At 47.0% G+C, this 17,981-nt stretch overlaps 1 protein-coding gene across 1 annotated transcript in view; it reads right to left on the bottom strand.

Annotated features, from left to right (window-relative positions):
- The window catches only part of LOC103188465 (oxysterol-binding protein 1), a 140,345-nt gene that overhangs the window by 1,207 nt on the left and 121,157 nt on the right, over positions 1-17,981 (bottom strand). Inside the window, exons 10-15 of the mRNA XM_007908486.2 lie at positions 16,464-16,709; positions 7,699-7,819; positions 4,040-4,143; positions 2,912-3,007; positions 1,740-1,924; positions 150-370 (exon numbers count right to left, since the gene is read on the bottom strand). Of these exons, the coding sequence (XP_007906677.2) occupies positions 150-370; positions 1,740-1,924; positions 2,912-3,007; positions 4,040-4,143; positions 7,699-7,819; positions 16,464-16,709 (973 nt within the window). The remainder of the gene's footprint in view (positions 1-149; positions 371-1,739; positions 1,925-2,911; positions 3,008-4,039; positions 4,144-7,698; positions 7,820-16,463; positions 16,710-17,981) is intronic.

Here is a 17,981-nt window from a genome sequence, read left to right as displayed (position 1 = left end):
CCTGTCTGGGAATCGAACCCAGGTCCTCTCGCTTGCGAGGCGAGTGCTCTAACCACTAAACCACGGGACTCCACATATTTTGCGGGTGAAACGCCACACAACCCAAACACCATCTTGACATTGCGGGGATTGTGCTGGCCAGGACTCACCTTCCTCGGAAGCTTCCGCGGCCTGGGCCTCTCTCAGACGCCGCACGGCTCTCTGCTTCTCCTCCAGCCGCTGCTTCTCCACGTTGGCCTCATCCCACTTGCCGTTCTCCATCAGCCGCTGGTCCGGCCGGAGCCGGCTGTCCGTGGGAGCCACCCCGCTCTCCAGCTCGTTCAGGGTCAGAGCCAGCTCGGAGAAATAGTACATGTTGTCTGCGTTCTCACTGCAACACAAACACAGGCTGTTATGAACTAATACAGCAACGCGCTTCCAGCCCGCCCGCCAGCCATCATGTCCACACACGCCCCCACTCACCCATCCTCCAGTCTCACTCTTCACATCTGGGCTTAGTGGGCATTAAATCGGACATAACTCCTTCATCTCTTCCACAACATTTGGTTTGGCCAACCTTAATCGTTGTGGACTGCAGGTGGATACGTAAGCCTTATTCTGTTGTACTCTTTTAACTACCCATAATCGTTATTAATCTGAATGAATAAACCTTGATCAATTGTACAAGATTTGTGTCAGTCTTTCTCTCACCGCAGGGCTAAATTGGACATCTTACAACAGTCAGCGTCAGAAGGAACAGAAGCAACAACAAAGAAACAATCAAGCTTCTCTCTGGTTGCAAGGATCTAAACCAAGGAGATAGCATCTGAAAATCAGAACTAAACCTATCTACAGGGTGATCAAAAAGCCATGAGACCATTACAATGTCGAATAAATCTTAAAAGAAATTATGATTTGTTTTTAGATAATAGGGTAACTGAAAAATAAGATGTTTTGGTCACCCTACAGTTAGACTGGAGAGATCACAAACATTTCCTCACTGAGAAGGTTGTGAAAATGTAGAGCATTCGGCTCCAGAGGTGGAAACACTTTGGGTTGTTTTACGAGCAACGTCGATAAAATACTTGGGAAGCAAGAGCGTTCAACGATAAGGAATAAAGACAAAGAAATTGGGATTAAAAGATCTGCTGTAATCAAATAAACCAGCGGAACAGGCTGGTTGGGCTGAATGGCTTCTTCCTGTTGTTATGTTTCTGAGCTCCAAAGTTTCTGTAAGCGGGTCTGTTCTTTCTGTTTGATTCCCCCACGCTGTCCCATCACTGAGTACGAGACGCTTGTACTGTTCAATAATGCACTGTGTAGCGAGTTGTGAAAGCTGACGCACATCCTAGAGCTACAACATGGGTCTAAGTGTAAGCGAGACTGAGGCACATGCCACCCAGGGTGTCTCCGTAACCGGAAAGATAATAATAATAATAATACTCCTTGCATCTGATACAGTGACTTATCACGTCGTCGAGACGTCTCAAAGCGCTCGACAGAAAATACTGTACAATGAATTGCCTGTGTATTTTGCGAGCAAAACGTTTGAAGGGGAAAGAGCTCACCTGTTCTCGTTGGGGAACGTTTCGCAGAGTGTGACGGTGTAAAAGGGAAGAAGCGAGTGCACGGACGAATGGGAAGGAATTACAGAGATGCCCGTCACTGGATTCGGAAACCCGGCCGCTGTGATGAAGATGCCCGACACGCTGGCTTCACTGCCTGACCCTGGCAAACCCAGTCACTGAGCCAGTACTCACGGAAGCGGGTACTTTCTCCACAGCACCCTGGGCGGCAGGGTCTGGTAGACGGTTTTCTGTTTGCCCTCGCAGCTCGTCCCGCCACGGCTGCTCTGCACAATCTTGGCGCCCTCCATCTTCTCGTCCCACGTCCCGGACAGGATGTAGTTAGCTTTGCCCTCCGCGTCGCTCACCACCCCCGTCACCTGCTCACGTCAAACCACAGGAGTCAGCACCATGCCTTTCCTGTTCCTGGTGAAGTTGTCCTGATGAGGTGTCACGCCCCGGCTCCTCCTCTACCTTTCTGATCTGCGCTCTCTCCCCACTTCACGACCCGCTCCCTCTGCCCTGACCTCCTGCATGTTGCTCGTCCCCTCCACCCCATCATCGGCCGCCTCACCTTCAGCCACTACGCTCTGAAGCTTTACAACATTCTCCTTCAATCCCTCCGCCTCGCCCCCTCCTTCCCCTTTTAGATCACGACTCGAGACCTTCGTCTTCGACTGTGCTTATGGTTACCCTCCTCCCTCCCTCCCTCCTTCCCCTCACCACCCCCTCCCCCGCCCACCACGGGTGTCAGGCTCCACCACTGTTAGGTGCTCCAAGACGCTGCCCATGGTAAAGGGTGGTATATAAATGCAAGTTGTTGTTGATGATTACACGGGATTGAGGAAACAGGAGATCTGCTGCTTGTTCCTCTGAAACCAGCTATTCACACAGTACAGAGCAGCTCAGCCGATGTCAGTTAAAAAGGGGTAAATGGTTCGAGAATCTGTAGGTTTAAGACGCCTTTTAATCGGCGGAAGAGTCAATTTCATACTCGCCAAGGACATCCCCACTGAAACTGTATTTAGACGTCCAGAAGATGGGTGTGTGTGTGTGGTGTGTGTGTGTGTGTGGGTGGGTGTGTGGGCGCCATCATTTTCATGGCAGATAACAACCCGTCACCATGCTCGATGTGACATCTCCCGTAACATGGCGAAATGCATCCCTGACGGCTTGTTTCAGCTCCTCCGCTGTCTCATATCGCTGTGTTATAACAGGGGGTTAAGGGGACTTTGTGGACACCCTGTATGCACTCACTGGCAGCCAGAATGCTTGATCAGCACTGGGGAGAATCTGAAGGGATCATCATCAACAACAACAACAGCGACGACAACAACGACAACGTCTAAATACAGTTAATCACGCACCTTCCTGGCAATATCTCGTGAGAAGTAACTGTAGGGGCTGAATTTGAGTTGACACCTATCCTTTGTCTTGTAATTGATGATCTCGATCTCTCCTGACTGAACAACAGAGATTACAATTAAAGGTCGCTCTGCGTGGCATTGATCTTCACTTAGAATTGCAGCCTCGCTGAGTGCTCGGTGTTAAGATTTCACTTGATAAACCTGCCTGAAGCCAGTTAGTTTCCCTGTGAACAGTATTTATAATTATCAATAATAATCCTTGCATTTGATACAGCGGGTAGAATGTAGAAACGTCCCAAAGAACCTCACAGGTAACTGCTGTCAAGTAGAGACAGTCTGCGCACAGCAAGGTCCCAGTAACAGCCTAGAAGTGAACAACCACATTTTATGCAGGGGTCAGTTAATAATCATCATAATAATAACCCTTGCATTTGATACAGCGTCTCATCACGTCTTCGAGACGTCTCAAAGTGCTTCACGGAATACACTGTAAAGTGAATTGACTGTGTATTTTGTGGGCGAAACGCGGCAGCCAATTGCGCAATTGACCAGACAGTGGGTAGGACACCCTTCTCTCTTTGAATAGAGTCTATGCTCATTAAAATCCTTTGGGCCGAAAGGCAGATCTGACTTCTGTTTAACGTCTCTCCCAAAGCACATTAGCTGCTGACAATGCAGCTCGCACACCCCCCCACCCCTGTAACGACCTGTAACGTTAACTCACTTTCCTCTCTCCACAGATGCTGCCTGACCTGCTGAGTGTTCCCGGCCACTTCTGTTTGTATTACTTTGCTCATTGGTTCAGCGTCACATCACGGGCAGTACATCTATTTACCCACTAAGGAAGCAATGCGTCAGCAAATAGTTGTGTCAAGCTTTGGTCTGGGAACTTCAGTGAGCGGGTTGATTTGGTGACACAGGCAGCTGACTTCACTACAGTCTACTACAGAAATGGTGGCAATAGGACTGCTCCTGTGGCTACACGCGATCCCAGGGCAAGGCAAGCGAAACATCCCTCTCTCCCAGTGCAATGGCCCCGCTCTATCACTGAGTTTTAAGAAGTTTGCCATTCTGCTTTGACCTGCAGAGAGAGACGGCAAGAAAGAGTCAAGACACTCTATCACCAACCTGATCGATCCACAGCTTGCCTACAATGATGTTGTGCACCGTGGAGGTGACTTTCCTCCACACATAGTGGTTGCCCCCGGATTGGAACTGTAAGTGAATAGCACCTGTGGGACAATGAGAGACAAGACACCTGAGATCAGCGCAAAGGAGATGCACAAGAACAGATGTCCTTCACTTTAGCTCATGCTTTCTGTGTCCTTGTATGTGAGCTACGCTGGACCTGGCAATCCAATTCCATCAATTAGTTTGATGGACAAATGGACAGTCAATGTTCCAAACGATTCCAAAAGAATTTGTCTGGATTTGGCTGTTATGGTCCAAATGACGGGAGCAAGGTGAACTCCATAATATTCTTTGCTCCTTGTCACATCTTCGAAAATGTGCTTCATAAGATTTACTGTAAAGTGTAATGACTGTGTAACTGTGCAGGTGAACGCAGCAGCCAATTTTTTTCAGGGTTATTATCATCTAGGACCACTGGGAGAATCTCCCCCTCTCTTTTCAAACAATTTGTGGGATCTAGTTGAACAGGGAGACAGGAACTCAGTCTAATGTCTTAACCCAAAGGTTAAGGATGAAATATCCGGGGTAAGAACAGGACTGAGAAGCAGAAGTAGAAACGATCAAAGCTCGGCTCCACAGACCATGCGAATTCCAACCATTGCAGTGTCAGCTGAAGCAAACTGATCATGGGATTTTTTGCCACCATTACTTTTAGCAATTAGGAAGAAATGTCAAGAGTTCTCGGCTCGGGAGCTTTACACGTGGTTACCAGCCTGTCTTTTTTGAGATTAAATAAATTGAGGTTCACTGACAAGTGCAGATCCCGCAGCGTGTTGGAAGTCGCGGGCTGGGCTGGTGACAATGTGTTTTTAACAGCATTTCAGTGGTCGACTCGCAAGCGAGAGGAGTATTTTGTGGGCGAAACGCGGCTGCCAATTCAGTCTAATGTCTTAACCCAAAGGTCAGCATTTGGATATACTGGATAGACTAAGGAATTATGGATGGAATTTAACTTGGGGAATGTGTTAGTGTAGCTCAGAACAGGAGAGGGGAAACATCCAGATAGTGGAACGATGTCCAAAGTGGATAATGGAAAAGGACTGAGCAAACTGACTGACAGTATCCAGTGAACGCAAGCTGCTATCAACAAGATTAATCATATCCTGGGAGAAACCGCAAGGGCATTGAAATCTAAATTGAAACGGATTAACTCTGATGCTAGATTTAGAATGTTGGATTCTGTCCCATGGACAGCTAAAATTAGCAAATGTTGTGTTAAAATCAGATTCACTACTTTAAGTCCTCAGTGTACGCAGGTTCTGAGACACTGGGCAGGTTCTGAGCACTGTACTTTAGAACCATAGATATACAGCACAGAAGAACTTCAACCGGCCCATCATGTCTGTGCTGGCTCTTTGAAGAGCAATTCTCTCATTCCCATTTACCGACGAAAGGATATTAAAGCAGTGGAGAATTGTCAATAATAATAATAATCCTTGCATTTGATATAGAGCTTTATCACGTGGTTGAGAGGTCTCAAATCGCTGCATGGAATATATTGTAAAGTGGATATACTATGTATTTTGTGGGCAGAGAGACAAGGGATGATTTGGGGATGCAATGCACCAATTACAAGGTCAGTCTGACAGATTTCTGACTCTTTTTCATTGAAAAAACCTAAGGTTGCGAGAAGACAAGATCAGATCTTTCAAATCCTGAAAGGTCCGAATAAAGTAGAAGCAGGTTGGAAGTTGAACCTACTCTGCAATCTCAGATGCTGGCGACACGGGCACAGAATTGGGAAAGATTCAGTCAAACAACAGATTAGAAGAAATATTTTGCCCTCAGAGGAGATAATGCTAACCTTTATATTTGGTACGGCATCTTTCACGTGAGGAGGACGTCCCGATGCGCTTCACAGGATATACTGTAAAGTGGAGTGACTGTGTGTTTTTGTGGGCGAACCCAGCATCCCAGGTTGGGGCTTGAACCCACAACTTTCTGCCTCAGAGACGAGATTGCTACTAACTGAGTCAGTCTGACACGGTGTGAAAGCGACTCCCCATCAAAAAGCAGAGAGCTTATTTCTCACCGAGAAGAATATTGTTCTTGGCAGTAAAAGCAGGATGAAATATCCGGGGTAAGAACAGGACTGAGAAGCAGAAGCAGAAACGATCAAAGCTCGGCTCCACAGACCATGCGAATTCCAACCATTGCAGTGTCAGCTGAAGCAAACTGATCATGGGATTTTTTGCCACCATTACTTTTAGCAATTAGGAAGAAATGTCAAGAGTTCTCGGCTCGGGAGCTTTACACGTGGTTACCAGCCTGTCTTTTTTGAGATTAAATAAATTGAGGTTCACTGACAAGTGCAGATCCCACAGCGTGTTGGAAGTCGCGGGCTGGGCTGGTGACAATGTGTTTTTAACAGCATTTCAGTGGTCGACTCGCAAGCGAGAGGAGTATTTTGTGGGCGAAACGCGGCTGCCAATTGCGCACAACAGTGTCCCACAAACAGGAGTGGATTGAGTGACCAAATAATAATTTTCTTTTGAAGGGATTATTGCTTAGGAAAAGCAATCCGCCAATCGACCAACACCTCGGTTCCTACTCACTGCTGGATAAACAGAGGCGTGTGGAGTAAGGAAACTTGGCCAAGGAATAAGCTGTGAGATCTCATTGGGGTGTACAAGCACCACATACCTCCTGATTCATTATTTACCAACTAAATACTCATTAATATTGCTTTACCATTGATCTCAGCAAGGGCTCCTTTGATTTACAGTTGTTCAATGCACTTAATGAGTCATTTAATGTTCCTGCAGGCTGTTTAACCAAGAATGAATGTAGCCTTCTGCATCAAAGTAGATCATTATTTGCAGGGCTATGGGGAGAGAGCGGGGGTGTGGGTGGTTAGGATCTGGAAGGGAAGGGTGGAGGGCGGGGAGGGTAGGGGTAGGAGAGTGACCGAAGGCACAATCGAAGAGCAGGGTCTTGAGACGGGTGGTGAAGGAGGAAAGGGAGGGGGCGAGGTGGAGGGACTGTGGGACAGAGTTCCAGAGGGTGGGGGCAGAAAGGCTGAAGGCCCGCCTGCCAATAGTGGGGCAGGCAAGCCGCGGGACGTGAAGCAGGCCGCTGAGCGGCGGGAGCGAACAGGTTGGTAGGGAGTTAGGAGGTCACAGAGGTAGGGAGGCGTGAGGTCATGGAGGGCTTTGATAGGGATTGATAAATTCAAGGCTATAAAAGCACAATTTGCACTTGTAACCGGAAGCGATTATTATGTTAATCTCCTCTATTTTTCACCTAACTGGGTCCTCCCTGTGTCTGAGATGCAAAATCATGTCCCATATCGCCACCAAAGCTACGTCCCACTCCTCTGAAACAGCAACAGAAGATTCCCTGGGAACTAGGAACAACTTCTGATCACCAGGGGATATCGCCACACACTCAGCTCTTATGGAATCATGGAATATTACAGCACGGAAGGAGGCCATTCGGCCCATCGTGTCTGTGTCAGCTCTTTGGAAGAGCTACCCAATCAGACCCCACTCCCCCGCTCTTTCCCCATACCTTTGCAATTTTTTTTCGTAACAACTCTCTCTGTTGACTGTTCCCTGATACAACACGAGCTCCTGCCGTTGCTGCAAGACCCTTACCTAGTGGCATGATGGAGAGATATTTCCCCCGGAATTTGCTGGCTATGGTGATCTCCTGCCACAGAGTCCAGCCGCGATTGGAGCAGACGTGATGGGCAGCAGCGGGGGGATGGTGGCTAACCTGCAAATAGGAGACAAAAGATACAGTCAACCCAACAGACCAGGACCACAGGGTGTACGCACTCGCCTTGCAAGCGAGAGGACCTGGGTTCGATTCCCGAGCAGGGCGAAATGTTGGGCAAGTTTCCTTAATAATAATCCTTGCATTTGATATAGCGTTTTTCACGTCGGGAGGACGTCCCAAAGCGTTTCACAGAATATACTGTAAAGTGAATTGACTGTATATTTGAGGGCGAACGCGGCAGCCAATTGCGCAGAGCAATGTACTTCACACGCCTCTGTTTACCTAGCAGCAAGCAGGAACCCGGTTGTTAGTCGATTAGCGGATCGCTTTTCTTGGGGTAACAAATCCTTCAAAAAAAATAATAAACTGGTCACTTCAACCCTCGACTGTGTTTGGGACGCTGCTATGCGCAATTGGCTGCTGCGTTTCGCCCACAAAATACACAGTCAACCCACTGTAAAATATATTCTGTGAAGAGTTTTGAGACGTGTCAATGACGTGATAAGGCTCTATATCAAATGCAAGGATTATTATTATTATTATGTTCCAGCACAGATGGGCATGATTGTTTTTATTTATCTTTCTATATCTCAAAATAAAAAGGGGAAAAGAAGAGAGAGTGCTACGCAACTGTTTTTTTTAAGGTAAATTCTAAATTATGCGCGAGAGTTCCTCAGGATTCAGTGCACAAAAACAGCAGCCTTTGGACATTAGCAACAGTAATTATTGGAGCATTTAATGGGACTTTATTTTTAGATCTGAAGGATTTAAATTGGAATCTCCAGTGGAATGATGCTGGGGTGAATCTGCAGCTTGGTTTCACATCACAGAGGTCCTTGGAAGCTCTGTCAGTGAGTATGAACCGGAGTTTTTACTGTTGTTAGTTACTGAATTGGCTTTAGCAATATAGGAACAGGAGTAGGTTATTCAGCCCCTTGAGCCTGTCCCACCGTTCTGTTAGGTCACGGCTGACCTATATCTCAAGTCTAACTCTGTAGGCACACTACATGCTGCTTTGGGTTTTCAGCAACTAATAGGTCTGTATCTTCCAATAATAAAGATAGGCTTCTGTTCTGAACAATAACAAATTGCATTTCATTTATACAGAACCTTTCACGTCGGGATGACGTCCCAAAGCACTGGGACAGTCAAGAGTTTGTGCTCGAGCAGGGGGGTTGGAATCAACAAGGGTGGAGGGCAAGGAGGGTGGGGGTGAGAGGTTGACCGAAGGCACGGTCAAGGAGGAAGGTTTTGAGACGGACCTTGTGGGAGGCTAATTGTCTTCACAAACTGATGCCGAACACGCCACATACTAGGATTAAGACATGCAACTTTTTCAAATGTATTGCTCAGTATAATTCCAGTCAATAGCTTTGAATTAAAAACCTTTCGCCTGCAAAATACACAGTCAATCCACTTCGCAGTTTATCCTGTGAAGCGCTTTGAGACGTCTCGAAGACGTGAAAAGCCACTATATCAAATGCAAGGATTATTATTACAACCAATATACAGGATTGCTGTTCTCTTCAGGGTGAGACTCTCTTTCAGCTGCTTTCTCCCTCCTCACAGGTCATTATCCCTACCTGACTGGTCAGGCAAGATAACGGATGAGATCACCTACTAGGAATTACACCAAAGCATCTTTCCTTCTCCACTCCTCAAAAGGTTCTCCTGACAAGGGCTGAATTAGTGTCACCCACAAAATACACAGTCAATCCATTTTACAGTATATCCTGTGAAGCGCTTTGAGACGTCTCGAAGACGTGATACCAACTGCAAGGATTATTAAATTCAGGACTCGGCAACTGGATAACTACAGAAACAAACCACATGGGGGAGCCTTCGGGCTGAGTCACTTAGCTCCAAAGTTGCATTGTAGGCTTTATGGAAATAAGTGTATTTACAGATAATAATAATAATAATAATCCTTGCATTTGATATAGCGCTTTTCACGTCGGGAGGACGTCCCAAAGCGCTTCACAGAACACACTGTAAAGTGAATTGACTGTATATTTGTGGGCGAACGCGGCAGCCAATTGCGCACAGCAATGTCCCACAAACAGTCGTAGATTCAAAATGACCAATTTATTATTGTTTTTGGTTTTGGAGGGATTATTATTAGGCTCTGTGTGGAGTAAGGAAACTTGCCCAAGGTTTCGCCCTGACCTGCCTGGGATTGAACTCAGGTCTCTCGCTTGCAAAGCAAGTGCTCTAACCACTGAGCTACAGGACTCCACAATATAATATAACAACCACAACTGGCATCTATCTAGCGCCCTTCATGTAGGGTAAGATCTCAAGAGGACACGAGACATAGCGTTAGGTAATGGCTGCGCCATTTGTAAAGGCCAGAGTACACCACACCACAATAACCTTGTTTTTAAACTGTACACATTGGTCCAGTTCCATCTCCCATCGCTGTGGTCTGGCCACTGGGCTCGCCCTTTCGAAGCCTGCACAAGAACACGGACTTCTAACAAGAAAATGCAACGCCATTTCTCCAGGGAAAATATTCCCTGGAACTCTCCGAGGCCTGACACCGTTCCGTTGCCTAGCACCTGCATCCCTGATATTAATCAACACAAAAGCACAGGTTTAAAAATAACTAGGTTGATATCTTCGATGGGAGATAACGTTTGATCGTATCGTAAAACTCTTTACGTTTGCTATTGTCTTGTGACTCGCTCCAGCTTGTGCATTGCACAGCATACAAGTCACTTTGACCGGTGCCTTACATTGTAGTCTTACATTAACAGTCAGGTTCCGTCACTGTTAAGCGCTCTGAGTCGCTACCCTGCTTGGAGGTGCTATATAATTGTAAGTTGTTGTTGTTGTATCAATAACCGAGTCCTCCGCTCCACCCTAGGCGGCCGTGCTTTCAGCCACTATGCTCCGAGACTCTGGAACTCTCTTCCTCACTCCCTTCGTCTCGCCGCCTCCCTTCCTATTTTCAGATCTCTGCTGAAGACCTTCCTTTTCGACCGCGCCCTTTGGTCATCTTCCACCCTCCCCCCTGGCTCGGCCCCGGGATCCGTTACTGTAATGCGCTCTGAGACGCAGTCCGGCGTGGAGGGCTCTATATAAATCCAAGTTGTTGTTGTACATACAGTAGAGCCCATTATAATACAGTAAATGGGTGGGCGGGGGGTGGGGGTGGCATGAAATTCCAACCAGCACGAATAAACAGTTGCTTATCAGTTCTTCCGAATTCTAGCTTGAAGAGTAAATACTGGCTTGATTTTTCTAAGTGCATGTGATAAGGTAATAAGACAATAATTCTTGCATTTGATATTGCGCTTTATCAGGTCATTCCAGGCATTTCAAAGCGTTTCACAGGATTTACTGCAAAGTGGTGGTGACTGTGTGGATTTTGTGAACGAGTTTAATGTCAGGGTCCAAGCTCCTACCCCAATAAGGGAACCTGAGTGCTTTGCAACGGGGTTTTCGTTGTAACGCACTTCAGTCTGTACAGACTTAGAATCATAAAAATGGATAGCGCAGAGGAGGCCATTCGGCTCATCAAGTCTCCACCCTCTCTCAGAGCATGCCCTAACCCGATACCCCTTCAAGCCTTAAATTGGACATAACACACTTTGTCTAGCCTGTGTGTTATCATGAATCTAACACACTCTGGATATATGTCACACATATAGTTTACAGAGAAATTCATTGTAAAGGAACGTCCTATTAATGTGGGAGGTTTATCAACATTACTCGTTACAGTTGAAAAGTATGCACGGCACAAGCAGACATACCGACCAACAAAAAATTCTGATACCTCTTCTAATATAGTGGACGTGAATGCAATTTTGAGTATAAATGCTAAACGTAACATTTTCGGCCTTCACTTTGCAAAAGACTTTCTCTGAACCTGCAGTTAGATATCAACCGAATGCTTGACGTACCCTGTGTTCCTCCGCATGTAGATCATTTGTGCTTTTCGCCCACATAACATACACTCAATTCACTTTATAGTGTATCCTGTGAAGGGCTTTGAGATGTCTAGAAGACAGGATAAGGCCTGTATCAAATGCAAGGATTATTATTATTTATAAGAATAATCCGTAGATTTGATGCAGTGCCTCTCAGGTGGGGAGAATGTCTCAGAGAGCTTCACAGTAAAACTTTATTGTACAACGCAGTCACTGTGTGTCTGACAGGTGGAAGTGTCAGTCAATGTTCGTCCAGAATTGTCCCACAAACAGCCATGAAGTGAACTCGCAGTAATTAGAAGGAAGGAGAAACGACTGTACCCGCAACACATTTCCCTGTTTAATTATTACACTGGGCTCTGGATGCTGAGCTCACATGTGAATGTAATATATTCATTAATATTTCATAAGCAGTGTTTATTACAGATTAATAATGCATGATCCATAACCTGATGAAACATTTATAAACTGGCTACAGTTCCCTCGATGGTGTTAATTAAATATTGCTTAGTTACGGTAAGGGTTCCCTTTTATTAAACTTGTCCTCGTTACTGACAGCAAAGCGGAATATTCTGAGATCAACTGAAAAGTTTATTCACCACAACAAAATAATAATAATCCTTGTATTTGATATAGCATCTTATCACATCTTTGAGATGTCTCACAAAATATACTGTAAAGTGAATTGACTGTATATTTTGTGGGCGAAACACAGCAGCCAATTGTGCACAGCAGCGTCCCACAACAACAACTTGGATTTATATAGCGCCCTCCACGCCGGACGGCGTCTCAGAGCGCTTCACAATAATGAATCCTGGGGCCGAACCGGGGGGAGGGGAAGGAGCCAGGCGGAGGGGGGCGAATGTGACCAAAGGCGCGGTCGAAAAGAAAGGTCTTCAGTAGGGACCTGAAAGTAGGAAGAGAGGGGGTGAGGCGAAGGGAATGAGGAAGGAAGTTCCAGAGCCTCGGGGCATAGTGGATGAAGGCACGGCCGCTAAGGGCGGAGCAGAGGACTCGGAGGACGAGTAGAAGGCCAGACCTGGAGGAACAAAGGCAACGGGTACTGTTTTGAGGAGAGAGGAGGTCAGAGAGGTCGGGGCGTGCAGAGGAGTGCAGGGACCTGAATACAAGGGTGAGGATCTTGAGATCGATCCTCTCTGGGATAGGCAGCCAGGCGAATGCGGTCCCACTGAGGTGGATGATGGAGAAAAGGCGGTGAAGGAGGATGGCGTGATCGACTGTGTCGAACGTGGCGGAGAGGTCCAGGAGGACAAGGAGGCAGAGGGAGCCCTGGTCACAGATAAAGAGGATGTCGTTTGTGACTTTCACAAGCGCAGTCTCTGTACTGTGGGCGGAAACCAGATTGGAGGGGTTCGAAGAGGGAGTGGGAAGAGAGGTGTGCACGAAGTTGATTGGAACAACATGTTCTCGGACTTTGGAGAGGAAGGGCAGGTTAGAAATGGGACGGTAGTGGCTGGGGTTTGAGGGATCTAGGGAAGGTTTTTTGAGGAGGGGGGTGATGACAGCAGTTTTGAGGGGGGCAGGGACTGATCCGGGGGAGAGGGACTGGTTGATGATGTCAGCCAGTAGTGGGCAGAGGAGCAGGAGCTGGGTGACCAGCAAGTTGGTGGGGAGGGCGTCGAGGCAGCAGGTGGTGGGTTTCATGCAGGTGGTGATGATGGGTGAGAGGGAGGAGGGAGAGATGGGGAGGAAGGAATGTAGGATGGGGGTGATGGTAGGAGCAGATGATGGGGAGGGTGAGGGGAACAGAGAGGGTTGGTGGTGGGTGACAAGAGGCTATCATGGTAGGATGAGGCTGCCTGGTGGATTTTGTGAATTTTAGATGAGAAGAAGTCCATGACCTCCTCGCACTTGGCATTGGATATGAAGATTAAGGAGGCCTGAGGGGGGGCACAGAGGAGGTAGTGGGTGGTGGAAAAAAGGACTTTCGGGTTGTGTTTAGCCTCCACGATGATGTTGGAGTAGAAGGCCGTTTTTGCGCGTATCAAAGAACGGCGGTAACCGTGGAGATGCTCGAGCCACAGTTGGCGGTGGACTGTCAGGCCAGTTTTCCGCCATCTACGCTCGAGCAGCCGAGTTTGGGTTTTTAGGGAGCGGAGATGGTTGTTGTACCAGGGGGATTGGGTGGGATTGGAGATGGTCCTGGATTTCAGGGGGACGAGGGAGTTGAAGGTGAAGGAGAGGTGATCATGGAGCAACTGGACGGCTGCTTCAGGATCTCTGCGGGTGGAAGGCCAGAGGGATAAGATGTTTGATGAAGTGAGGACCTTTGTGAGGATCTCAGGGGTAGCCTTTTCCAAGGGCGGTAGAGGATGATTGAGGGTTTGGTGAAGGAGAGAGGGATGTGAGAGGAGAAGGAGGAGGAAGTGGTCCAATCCAAATAGTCGTGGATTGAAGTGACCAAATTATTATTAGTAACGCTCTATTATTCTTGCACTTTGTGTCACCAGCTGTCATGGTAGGATGGGAAAGTATTACATATAGGCCCACATTGCAATGTGTTACACACAGGAAACTACACAGTCTAGGGTGTATTATACAGAAGAAATACACTGGTTTCAAAGGGTCATATACAATAGCGCAATCTGATTATTTGGTAAATAGTAGTTTGGTCACAGAACTAAAGATCATAAATTGTTTGTACCTGAACCTCCAACAGTGACAGAGTCCGTGGTTTAGATGTCTGTTTACATGTAAACTCCCTACATCCAATGTTGATTCGGAAGTTTTTGATAATGATCGATCATGGTTTCATCACTGCCTTGTGCACCTCAGAGAAAGCAGACTGCCTCCAGGACTGAACTCACAATTTATTACAGAGAGTTCCTGAGTTTCATATCATTAAAGAGAGGCGTCAAAAAGGGGACCTCATAGTGATGCATAACGTTTTAAATGGGACTGAAAAACAATACTTTAGAGCAGCCACAAGACAGTAGAACAGGAGGACATGGGTTTATGCATTGCAAAGGGCAACTTGCACATATTCCCCCCAGTCCCTTGCTGACTCCCCCAGCACTAGATTTAGTGACATTTAGCGAGGTCTAGCAGTAGGTTTCCTGCCACCCCTCCTCCCTTACCTTCTTAGCTGGGGATGGGAGGTCTGAGAAATTAATCGCTGTGATTAATTTTACACATCGTCAAATCCAATCTCTATTAACCGTCATCCAACATGTGAGATCCCACTGGTTGTAGGATAAGAGTTCAATGAAGCAAGCGGAGTCGAGTTTATATTAATCATCATAATTACTGAGCGATTTCACTGAAAGGCTCAGAAACACAGGCTGTATTATGCAGAGGACTGTGAATGGGTTCACGTGCTTCTCTGTGCTAAAAGGATTACAACTAAGACTCTAGATTTTTTTTGGGCGATGATTAGACAAGCTCGGGCTCTTCGGCCTTGAGAGAAGGCAACTCAGAGAGGGACCTCAGAGAGATGTGTAACATTTCAAACAGGTGTAAAGCTCTGCTCGCTCTGTGTCAGTTATAGACTCTTTTGTGAGACCGGTGTAAGGCAATGCCTCCTAGTGGGTTAAGGTCCCCAGCAAAAACAAACAGCATCTGACTCTCACCCGACTGAGCTAAATCTCCGATACCTGTTGTATGTGGTGAGTATCCTGCTTCCCTGCCTGAGTAAGGAATTTAGACTCCTAAACCCACAACAGCCTGTCTGCTCGCTCCGCTCGGAGGACACCGGCTGCTTCAGGTCTCCCCAGACTTCCTGGTCCACCATTGGCGGTCGGGCATTCAACGTCTCTGACCCAACACTTTGGAACTCTACCCCGCAATCCCTCCGCCTCATCCCCTCGCTTGCCTCCTTCAAGTCCCGTGCCTTCAGCCACCCTCCCTCCTCCACCCCACCTGCTCTCCTACCCTTCTGACTCCAATTCCCAGCTGTCCAGCACCCTAGGATGTCTTTCCGACAGGAAGGGCACTACTTATGTGTAATCTGTTGTTGTTAGACAGTTTTCCTCATTCGGTGTCCTCTACTGGGTTAAACTCCGCCATTATAGCCCAAACCCAGAGGATCAGGATGAGGCCTCTATTCACGAGATCAAATTGTTGGTTTGGATGAAGATGGCTTTTGGTGCATCTGATCTCACGAATCCAGAACACCCGCCTTACGATCCCCCCATCACCTCCTCTCAATCACAGCAGCAAACTGTTTTTTTAGAATGAGTCCAGTGTCCTGTCCTCAACTGCCCTTCATGGCCACCTGTTCCAGACATTATTTGCCCTCTGAGTAAATAATAATAATAATTGTTGCGTTTGATATAGAGTTGAGACGTCTCAAAGCGCTTCACAGGATATAATGTGAAGTGGATCGACTGTGTATTTTGTGGGCGAAACGCGGCAGCCAGTTACGTACAGCATTGCCCCAAACAGCCACGGAGCGAGTGAACGATTTTATTGGGGGAGGGGGGGGTGGGGTTATTGGCAAGGACACTGGAAGAATCCGCCTTCTCTTTTTAAATAGTGTCACGGGATCTTTAACATCCACCAGAACATGCAGATGAGAACCTCGGTTTCAGGTTCAATCTGAAGCATGTCACCTCCGACAATGCAACACCCCCCGCCCCAAAAGACCCCCCACCCCCTCCCCCCGCCCCCACAACAGTGCTGCATTGGAGCCTCATCTTAGCCTGAAGTGATTCCAAATCCCGACCTCGTGGACGGTCCCCGATCCTCACCTGCTCACACAGCGAGCGGAAGCCGCTCTCCTCCACCCGATCCAGCTCGAAGGTCTCCCCGAGGAGTGGGTTGAATGGCTTTGCCGTGCGATGCACAGTCGTGGAGTAGGAAGACACTGAGAAAGCAGCCACGTAGCACATCTGCTCCACAGGGCTGTCACACCTGGCTGCCAGGTCCAACAAGCTGTGATACTCCAGGTCTTCAGTTAGTCTCTGAAGCATTGATAAAGGCTCGTTGAAATTCACCTGGGAGCAAAGCGGAATACAAAATAAGATAATAGCAACCGATTGAACAATACAGGAAGGAGTTTCACCATCAATATTCCCTTTGATAGTGGAAATCTCAGCACCAGGACCTCTATTAAAATCCAAGTACTAAGGTAGCTCACAGTTGCTTGGCTCCACTCAACAGTTACTCAGAAAGAATGATAACAATAGGACTGACACTCAAAGTTAAACCAGTGTCGACACCGAATCACGCTGTCTTGCCTCTGAGGCATTTTCACAGATTCATATATCTTTTTATAACGCAAGCCGGAAGCTCGTGCTGGCACCAACCTTTCAAAGCGGCTTTTTTTTATTAGAAACCCATCACGGGAACAGACGAGTGAAATTTATCAACCACTTTTCCTCTTCAGTAACAATAAAATCTGTGGTGAGAAGGATTACATCTCAGAGAGTCAAAAATACACCAACTGGGTATGTGCATCAGCGAAGGTGACCATGTTAACATGGGGTAATAATCTCTCAAAAAAAAATCCGGTCACTCAATCCACCGCTGTTTGTGGGACGCTGCTGTGCGCAATTGGCTGCTTCGTTTTGCCCATAAAATACACAGTCGATCCACTTTACAGTATATTCTGAGAAGCGCTTTGAGGCGGCTCAACAATGTGATAAGGCACTGTGTCAAATGCAAGGATTATTATTATTATTATTATTATGTATATGTTTCGGATCAACTGTTTGTGTGCATATATGTGTACCTATCTATGGTAGTTTTGGTGTATATTTGGAATGTGCCTACAGTCACCTCGCTCTCCTCCTCCCCCCCCCACCGGCTAGGCATCATGCCCCGCCACTGCTACCCCGTGTTAACAACAAGACTACATTTGTATAGCGCCTTTCACGTCGGGAGGACGTCGCAAGGTGCTGGTTAAGGGCGCTATACAAATACAAGTTGTTGTTGTGTGACATGTGTATCTAAAGGAGTGTTTGTTTGTGCACACATGTCAAAATTATGTTTATTTATGGGTGGTACGTGCATATGTTAAAGAACATCTGTGTGTATGTGTGTGTACACATGTGTATTTATGGAGTGTCTGATTGTGTGTATATGTGACTATGTATGTACATCAGAAAGACAAAGTGTGAATATGTGTTTGAGAGAGAGAGGGAGAGGGAGAGATAAGACACATAATACCTTTTCTCTGCCACATTCGGTCTTTGCTCGCAGCAGCCAACCACAATCTACATCTTTGGTCACTCAACCCACCACTGTTTGTGGGACACTGCTGTGCA

This window comes from Callorhinchus milii, unplaced genomic scaffold (genome assembly GCF_018977255.1).
Source record: "Callorhinchus milii isolate IMCB2004 unplaced genomic scaffold, IMCB_Cmil_1.0 Scaffold8, whole genome shotgun sequence".
Classification (NCBI taxonomy): Eukaryota; Metazoa; Chordata; class Chondrichthyes; order Chimaeriformes; family Callorhinchidae; genus Callorhinchus; species Callorhinchus milii.
The sequence above is the reverse complement of the archived record's forward strand: the minus strand, read 5'-3'. Positions and strand labels throughout refer to the sequence as shown.